Source organism: Parasteatoda tepidariorum, chromosome 6 (genome assembly GCF_982258835.1).
Source record: "Parasteatoda tepidariorum strain Cologne lab strain chromosome 6, Ptep-v5.0, whole genome shotgun sequence".
Taxonomy (NCBI): Eukaryota; Metazoa; Arthropoda; class Arachnida; order Araneae; family Theridiidae; genus Parasteatoda; species Parasteatoda tepidariorum.
In genome coordinates this window covers 38,799,903-38,810,040 of record NC_141760.1, presented here as the reverse complement: position 1 = coordinate 38,810,040, position 10,138 = coordinate 38,799,903, and the positions used below count along the sequence as shown (strand labels likewise).

At 28.2% G+C, this 10,138-nt stretch overlaps 1 protein-coding gene across 1 annotated transcript; it reads right to left on the bottom strand.

Moving 5' to 3' along the window:
* Positions 1–8,055: 8,055 nt before the first annotated feature.
* On the bottom strand, positions 8,056–9,927 carry LOC139425262 (uncharacterized). Its single transcript, XM_087166814.1, has 2 exons — positions 8,994–9,927; positions 8,056–8,861 (listed from the first exon to the last, which is right to left on the bottom strand). Exons 1-2 carry the CDS (start codon positions 9,925–9,927, stop codon positions 8,056–8,058), a joined length of 1,740 nt encoding a protein of 579 aa, XP_087022940.1.
* Positions 9,928–10,138: the final 211 nt, after the last annotated feature.

The window sequence follows — 10,138 nt, the reverse complement described above, 5'->3', positions numbered from 1 at the left end:
CTAAAAGTGTTCGTATACTTATAAATTTAGATGAAATAGGGCTCTATTCATTAATTACAATTAATATTTCTGAACGGTTATTTAATAATAAGATATATTATATATTTTTAACTAAACTGCATAGAATATTTTTCCACGATAAAATATTTATTTAAAAAATTTGCTTTATTTCATTGAACTGGAGTCTAAAACAATTAATATATGTTAAGGGATTTTTGATATGTGAAATTTTGTATACGTATATGTCACATTACATGTAGAAGCCAGATCGAAACACGTAGCGAAATTATATTTTTGTCAATTTCTTAATCATGCGCTGAATTTCCGCAATGGAATATTGATTTTAAAATATTTTTTTTTATTTAAATATACTGTAGTCTAAAAAAATTAAAATATTTTACGGAATTGTAATTTTTTAAAAAATTTTTCGAAACGTGTCATAGCAATAATAATTGTATCCCGATCAGTATAAAAAATAATATTTTATTTTTTGTTTTCTGTATCTATTTTAACAGTGCAACTAAAACAATAAATTTAAATATTTCAGACAGAAAAAGATTTTAGCGAATATATCAGCGAAATAAAATATAAAGCAATAATTTAAATATGATGTTTTATTTACTATTTCATCATTAAAATATTTGATTATAATTTCATTTGTAAGATAATTTAACTAGAGATATATACTAATAAAAATTTTAATATATCAATGAAAAGAGCAAACAATAATGATTTTAATCATTATTTTTTTTACTTTATTTTTTTAAATATTTTCATGCAGAGGTTATATAACAGGAATATAAATCATTTACAAGCTACTGTTCATTAATTTCAACAAATATAATATATTTAATTCTATTTGCTTTCTTTCGTGTTTTCGGTTAACTTAACGGTTAACTTAACATTTTATTTAATTTCAATGCAGAGCCTTTTATTTCGCATTAATTGTTTCTTTCTTCTTTACACGAAGTTGCAATTTATTTTTCATTTTCATCCAAACACCAAATGGTAGTTGAAAAGTAAACAAATAGAAAGGTGAACAGGGCAGGGACAAGACTGTACAAGATAATGAAAGAAGAGAGATAAGAAATAGATGTGAGGAGTTTTGGCGGTCACAACTAATGGCGCCAAAAAATTTAGTTAGAACAGATTTAAAAACATAGGAAAATGACGGGATGCTAGATAGATTAGTTTTCAAAGTATGGAATGGTAGGTGAAGAGCAGTGTTTAATGATTTTATCAGATGAAAACTCAAACTAATGATTAAAATTCCATCTATGCACGGCTATGGAAGAATGCTTAATATCCTGATTTTCAACGCGTCTTATTATATATATATATATATATATATATATATATATATATATATATATATATATATATATATATATATATATATATATATATATATATATATATATATATATATATATATATATATATATATATATATATATATATATATATATATATATATATATATATATATATATATAAGCACAATATTGAGAAAATATGGAGAGGGAAAAATAATGACAAGAGAAGAAAATTATTAAAAATATTTTTTAAAAGTATTTAAAAAATATATAATTTTTGATATCTAAAAAAATAAAATAGATAAATAAATATTAAAAATCCGGAAAACAAAACAAAGAAAAGATATAATCTCATCATCAGCCCACATGATTATATCCGCAGAAAGGAGTGCTTTCTAACATTGTATTAATATAGCAAAGGCAAAATATATCAGTACAATAGTCTGAGGAGCACTCAAAAAATTGAAACGAAATTAGAACACATTAAGTAAAAAATATATACGAAGAAACAAATAAATATATGAAGCAAAAAACAGAAAATAAAATGTAAAGAGATTAGAGAACAGTTCACGAAAGGAAATATACATAGTGAGGAGCGAATCAAAATGAACTTACGCGTACCGGATTCTTTCAAGAATGATTTAATATTTTTGTAATAAGATTGCCAGATCACAAAATATGAAAGGAGAAGCATAAATAAAGTGATATCTTATGGCACGTTCTTACTGCAATACTGAAGCGCGTCTAATTTGTCAGTTACCTTGGATGGGCCCGAAAATGGATGTGCGCAAGGTAAATAATATTATACAGGATAATTTAATGTATTTAATAAGTATGATAGTTAATATATATATATATATATATATATATATATATATATATAGGGAGAGAGAGAGAGCACAATTAAGATAAAAAGGTTAAAGAAAAAGTGAGAAAACGAGGAAAATAATAAAGATTAATGAAAAGCTAAGGAGAAAAATTATTAAAATAACATATTTTTAAAAATATTTTACTTAGTTTGAGGAATATAATAAAATAAAACTTTCATGGTTCCTCTATATTTTTAACATATATTTCTCTATATTTTTAACAAGTCTGAATTTTTAAAATGTCTTCGAAATTTTTAAAAAAAAAACTCTGTTCGTGACATTAACTGATCTTTTAGTTGCTCTAGCAAAAAGTTAATAAGTTCTGAAAAAGAAAACAAAATGTATTTTTTTTAAAGTATAATCAAATTAAAACAAAGTGAAAAGACAGATTTCAAGCAAGAAAGTAATTATCTTTGAATAAAAGTTTGAAATAGAAAAACAGAAAATATTTTGTTAGAAAATATTTAAGTTCCAAATATTTTAATTAACTTTTAATGAGATTCTGCAGTTTCAAGTATACCATAAGCACACTTAAATAGGAAAGAAAATAAAAAACTTTAGGGAAAATAAATCTAACAAGAACTTTTTGAAAAAAATGAGAAAAGAGCATCAAAAAAAAATAAATTGTAGTGATTTGTTTTCAATAAATAAATTATTTCGAAGAAATAAATTGACATTTGTACAATCGTTTCATAAATAGAATTATGATCCTAAATTGAAGTAAAACTTATATTTATTTATTAAGTTTGTAAGTTTTTTTATAAACTGCCACAAATTAACTCAAAAAATAAAATAATGTTACAAACTGTAGAATAAAAATGAACAAAGGGTATTGGAACATGTTTCAATCTTAGTATTTTATATGTGTTTTTTAATGACATATATATTTTTTTAAATGGAGTAATGCTATTAAGTTGAAACTTCAAAGTCTTAAAAGGAATTTAAAGTAAGTAACTCTTTAATTTTACACATTTTTTTATTGATTCTAAAAAAGAATAGGAATAAAAAGATAATGTTTGATAAGAAATTTATGAAAATATTGTTTCAAAATGGTTATTTAGTATTGTGAAAAAATACTGTTGCAAAATGTACAATGAAAATGGAAAATGAATATTGAAAGAGGTTTCAATCTTAATATTTTTACATGTGCGTTTTTAATAGTGTGCCATATTTTCTTTAAATGGAATAAAGGTACTTAGTTAAAACATCGTCGAGCTTAATGTAATTTAAAGTAATAAGCTCTTATTTTCGCTATTTTTTTAAATTTATTCGAATAATTTATAAATTTATAAAATTGATACGATTTGATAATTTATAAGCAGCTTGTAATATAATTTATCTAAAACCCTGCTTTTAAAAGACGAAAACAATATTTAAGAGCTTTTAAAAGGAAAATTTAACTCTCTGTTGGGTGTGAAATGCAAAATTTTACTATTAAATTTTTAAAAGTAAAATATAATTCAAAATTATCTGCTTCAGTTTTGGATAAATGACGTTTTAAGAGTTCCATTTTTAAATTTCATTTGATTCAGTATGTTGCGTGCAGTTCAATTAATTGTATTTATAACACTTATTAAGAAAAATTAATGCTGTTGAGGATTTTCAGTTGTGGATCTAGCTTTTGGATAATATTTTTTTTAGTTAACTATTAAACGGTTAATTAAATGCAGTAAAATGAAATGTTTATTTAAAAATTAAAACGAGTAAGAAATTTTTTCTTAAGTCGACGAGTAAATTGGTCATGATTTATTAGGTAAACAGAAGCTTCTAAGTGGTTGATGCTTAGAAGCTTTAATTTCTTGTATTATTTTATGTTCACAGTTACAATTATGTTTAGCAAAATAGTTTTTTTGCCTACAGCTTTGTTTGACTGGCTTGCATAAAGTAATTTTGACTACTCGTATTTAATATGGGAGCTGCGTTGGATAATTTTAGGGTAATATAGAGGAGAGTCGGGTAGCTCCGCCCACTTAAGGAATATTACTTATATTTTTGAATAATATTGAGTAATAATCCATATTTTTGTATGTTTCTATTGTTTTATCATTTAATTAAATAATGCAAAAAGAATAAACCAAAAAAATAATAGTTTAACTTAAAAAAATAGAAATTTAAAAAAACATGTTTTTCAGCTCTTTTCAAAATGCGTCGGGTAGCCCCTCCCAGTTACAAAAATTATGTTGTTTGACTGTTTTTTCAGGTGTAAATAAAAATGACCAATGTTGTGACAGTAGATAAACCTAATTTATCGTTTTTATCACAAAATTATTTTATTTATTACATATTTATATACTTTTAGTGAATTCTATCATTTAATAACAATTATTTAATAACAATTATTTAATAACAACAATATTTGTTGTTAAAAACGCATATAACATTCACATTTGAAGCAATAGAATAATAATCTTTGCAACCGTACATTTATCAACGATATAAAATTGGGCTGTGATACCCGACATTCATGTGAGCGGGGCTACCCTACATCCAATTTTTTTGTAAATTTGTAATTACTCGAACAATTTTTCACAGATAAACTTCTTTCTTTGTGCAAATTAAACTTAAGACTACATACTTTAAAGCTCTTTGTATAGAATAAATAATTTTTTAATATTAAAATGAAGTTTAATCGACACATTCAACCAATTTTTCCAAATTCCATGACTACTGTATTCAACATATTTTCAAAACTATTGTTTACCATGTTAACACCTGCATAAATACCTGAAACTTTGAAAATAATCTTTTTTCAATATAACAATTAGTGTCCGATGGCCCATTGACTTGAAAAAATATTCTATACATATGAAATTGACAGTGGGCGGGGGTACCCGCTGGGCGGGGCTACCCGACTCTTCCCTACTTAATAAAAAGTTTTATCAAAGAAGTTGCTAAATCAACGCTTGCTATTTTCAAATATTAGTTTGTCCCATTTCTTACCCTAACTAATTTCGCGTCAAGTTTTTATTTTTTTATATTAAAAGTTAAAGCAAGAAAAAAATCAACACCAGAAGCTATTTTCATGAGTTGTGTTGTTTTTGCTCTCAAGTAAAATGATTAGAACCAAACCTTACTTTTTAAACCAAAACTTCGTTTTAGTGTACTATAGGAAAAAGAGGACTAAAAATGAACTATTGTCATAAATCGTTCACCTTGAGTGCACCAAAACTTTTAATTTCAGCTCCATCCATAAGAAATTTATACTAGAAATATATTAAATATCAGTTGAAATTAAACTACTTAAAATTTAATAGATAATTTTATATATAGAGTCAATCCATATGATTGCTGATTCTATTGTTAACAACATTAGTTCCTTGCTACCTCTCTGCATAGCACGTGGAAATGCATTTTACGCTGTTCTGCCTCTTTTGGCCACTGTTTTTCTTGTTGTGTTTTTCGACTCTTTTCCTCTCCCTTATACTTTCGTTTTTCTAGTTTTATTTCTCACCTTTATTTTTTCCATTCTTTGGCAACTTTACGCTTTTTATTGCGAATCTTTTTTGTTTCTTCTCATTCACGTTTGACAGACCTTGGAAATGGGGGCCTATTTTGGAAGCATTCGGAACATGTTGAATGTTATTTACTGTTTATAAATTTCTGAAGCAAATGAAGTTTTTAATCTGGTAAACTGCTTGATATTTAATTAACGTACTGTAGGCAGGCTTAAAAATGTTTGACTAACAAGAAAAAAGGGGAAAAAACATAAAACGGAAGAAAAAAATTAAAGCAGTCAAATTTTAATTTCTTTTTTTTTTTAAATATTAAGAAAATTAAAGAATGAGAACTCCAATAAAACAATGGTTATCAGCAATTTCTAACTCAATTTTAAATTACCTTATGCGCGTATTGAAGCATTTTGTAAAGAAACTTTACTTCAGTATTTAAAAAAGTTTAAGCATTCTAGCATTGAAAAATAAATAAAGCCTATTCACTTGATCATAAAGCTTAGTTTTAAATGTATTCTGAAAAAGAAAAACCTGCCGGCAATCAAATCCATGGGATTATTCTAAACTTCCGATTTTTAAAACTCGCATTTATTTTTTAGTTAAAGTCGAGTTTTAGGCTTAGACATTTATTTGAATAGGTGAAAAAGGCTTAGAGATAGAATGGATTTAAGTTTTTTTTTTTTAGAAAAGGTTTTATGTAGGATTTCTATATTCCTGTAACCAAAGTTTTGGAAAAAATATCTGTTTAATCATTTAATTTATTTAAGGTTTAAATAACAGATTTTTAATATTAAAAAAAGTGAAGTTAAATAAAAATTTTAAAAATATTCTATGCAGACACATCAAAAACTTTAAAAACAATCGGAAAGCACTTACTGAATAAAAATGCATAAATCTTAATGAAAAATGGATTTATTACGCTTATTGTTTTTATGTTTCTGCCCTTAAGAAATACGTGGATATTGTTTCTGTGATATTTTTATTTACATTTTTTTTGTCTTATAATAAATTCTTTGATAAACAGAGGAAATTAAAAAAATCTACATTATTAGCGTATTTTGGAATTTACTCTTCAATTTAAAAGGCGTAATATAATAATATGCGTTTATTAAAAACAGAAATGAATTTAAGTGCATGAAAAATTTCGGAAATTAAAACATCTAAAATAAATCCTAATTAACTTTACAAAATGTACCTTTGCTTTCTTTAACACACTGCATCCTTATTAATATCTAAGATCTTTATAGAGCTAACATAAAACAAAAAAAAATGATTCTAAAGAACTCCTTAAATTCAAATAAAAATAATAAAATAAAACGATAAACTCAACAATCTAATAGTTGAGTTTTTTACCGTAGTGTTGCGCTACAAACGTTAATGCCAAAGTGTTGCCATTTTGGCACGCATTCATAAAAAAGCGTCGTTATTTTTTTATTTGTTCCAGCATTATCGAGGAGGAAATTCTTTATATATTTTTCGGTGGTACTTATATCATTGCCCTTTTATTCATTATTGACTAATTTGCACAAAGTACATCATGGTTAAAAGGCAAACTTATAATTTTCTATATCCGTTTCATACATTTACAGAATGCCTAAAATTAGATTTAAGAAGAAAAAAAACTTAGTATTGCATAACCACTCCGAGACCGTGAAAACTAGTTTGATTTACCACACTACAAAAGAGCATCCATATTTCCGAATCTTTATTCCAAACTGTGAATCATTATAATTTAGTCCTTTTTAGTTGAAGGATTTGTAATGAAGATAGGGAGGAGCTTAGACACTACAACAACTAAGCAGAAAGAATAACGTACAGCAATTTGGTTGCAAATTTAGTCTCAAAACTCAACGTATTCGTAGTCGTTTTAAAATTATATGGAACAATCTCTCTCGTAGCAATTGCTAATCATCCTCTGACGCATGTGTTCTTCTTCTCGATACTTGTGTGGTATTTGACTTTCATGATCTCTTATATCCCTGTCCATATCCAGGGGATTGATCAATTTTGAAGGATTGATCAATTGCAAAAATGATTGATCAATTGTAAAGATCTTTGTCCCACACTTTAAAAGCTTGGTTCTTTAAATTTTGTATGTAGTTTAAAAGAGTGATTTAAACTCCACACACACACACACACCAACATTTAACCCCGCTCCTATGCCCCTAAAAGGGCATTTATCGGTTAATGGTTAAGGTTGGAAGACGAGACAGATAGAAAAAAGAGAGGAAAAATAGCAAATAGAAACAAAAAAGAGAAGAAAATAAAAAGAAATATGAAAAAAGAAGAAAAAAGAAGAAAAAAAGAAACGATTATTCTATTTGTTAGGGCATTTGATTAAAAAGTATCCAGAGCTAATTGGCCAAGTTTAGTTGTGGTTGTTGCTCAACATTGCATAATTTTGTCATTTTTTCATGAAAATTATTTCAGGATTTCCTCGTATTCTTCTAGAAAATTAATGTGGTTGGTTGCCTTCGGTTTCAACTTTGGATTCTTACTGATGGATCTCTTCCAGGCTATGAGGAATTCTAGCTTCGGTTGTTTAAAGTGGTAGGATGTGGTAAGCGGACATTCTATTGAATAATGCCACACTGTTCCTACTCCTCCACAGGCACATGTATTGTCAGTTGCCAGGCAAAATCGCTTTAGATATGTTTTAAAGGGGCCATGCTCTGTAAAGAAGAGGATTAGCTGCCTATTCCATTCCAGAGGTTTAAATGAGACATCTGGTAAAATTTCTCTGATTAATGTTCCTGATTTCGGTTTGTGATGATGCCAGTAGTGTTGCCAGTCCTTTTTAATTTGTGTTTCAGCTTTAAGCTTAATGAATGAGTGTGGAACTTTGATTTTAAAAAATTGACCCGTATTAATTGCCTCTTTAGCTAAATTATCAGCTTGTTCATTTCCATCGTTGTTGTTATGTGCTTTAATCCATGAGATTTGAAGGTCATTGGTATTATTAAGTAGATTTTGGATGTCTTGTATAATCTGATGAGTGGTATTATAATTCTTAAGTGCTATTATTGCTGAAAGGCTGTCTGACCATATTGTAGTTTGGCTTGCGATTTTTTGTTTTATGGCATGAGTGATGGCTTCCTTTAGTGCTATTGCTTCCGCCTGGAATACTGTGTTGTAAGAACTAAGTTTCAATTGTGTGGCCGATGTAATTATGCCATCTTCATATTGTACAATTACAGCACCCGTTCCATCAGCATTCTTGGATCCATCTGTAAATATGTTTATTTTTCTTGTTAATCTAGCTTGTTTAATGAATATGAAATTATTTGTCTTTATGTTAAAATTCGCAGGGTGGATATCATTTAATTAATTTTTTTTTTCAATTTGAGTGGAGTGAAAACAGGTGCCATCTATTGTTGAAGAGAAATTTTTATTTCTGATGAGGTTGATTCTAATTGCCTCCTGCTGAAGAGTAATGTGTAATGGAGGTATTGCCAGAATAACCTGCAGGGCATTTGTGGGGGATGTACGATAGGCACCAGAGATATTCAACAGAAATTTTCTCTTAACGGTATCTAGTTTGTTTCTGGTTTGTTGTTTGGGATTAACACACCAGACTGCAGCTGCATGGACGATCATCCTTTCTGTGCAGGTTTTGTAAATGATTCGTCTTTGGGTTTTATTTATTCCCCACTTTCCTCCAGCTATTCTTTGTACGGCCTGAAATTGTCTGGCAGCTTTGTCTGCCTGGATGTTTAGATGGTCAGTCCAGTTGAGGTTCTCATCAAAATTGAGGGCTAGGATCCTGACCACTTTAGATCTTTTATTTTTTTGCCCGTTGAGATGTACTGATGGGCCATTCACTAGTTTGCATTTTAGTAATAAATAGGTGGTTTTATCAGTTGAAACATTTAGACTATTGTCCGTTGCCCAATTCTTAAAATCATTTATTGCTTTTGTGGCCAGGATGCCTAGATCTGATTCAGTGGAAGCTGCCAAGACAAAGCTGAAGTCATCTGCAAAAGCCCTCAAAGTTATTCTCGCATCATTTGGATGTTTGAGCAGAGAGAGGATGCTGTTCCAATTGTAGTTAAGGGGCTCGTCAGCTGATATATTCCATGATAAGGGTCCGCTACATGACCCCTGGGGTGCTCCTATTGTTTGGTGTTTTTTCACCGGTCCTTCTGGAGTATTGATTATAATACTTCTATTTTGAAGAAGACGCTTGAATAAATTGAATATATTGGATGGAGCTTTTATTCTGTTTAAATTCGCGAGGATGATTTGGTGTTGGAGTGTGTCGAAAGCCCCTGCGATATCAATGGAAAGGATCATTGTATATAGTTTCAGACTTCTGCAGGTATTGACTTCCGTAATTATATTTAGGAGTGCATCATCTACAGAGGATCCTCGCCTGAATCCAAATTGCTTGGGATTAAGTAGATCATTACGTTCAATAAAATATGTTAGTCTATATGTTATTATTTTTCTAGGAGTTTTCCTATGGTTGGGAGTAGGGTGATAAGGCGATAGTTTTTGATGTTTG

Excerpts from the sequence above, each read along its gene's own strand:
- LOC139425262 (XM_087166814.1), bottom strand. The coding sequence starts at position 9,927 with ATGATCCTTTCCATTGATATCGCAGGGGCTTTCGACACACTCCAACAC. Across the intron at positions 8,862-8,993 it reads TTCAACAATAGATGGCACCT|ATGGATCCAAGAATGCTGAT; the intron begins GTTTTCACTCCA and ends ACATATTTACAG.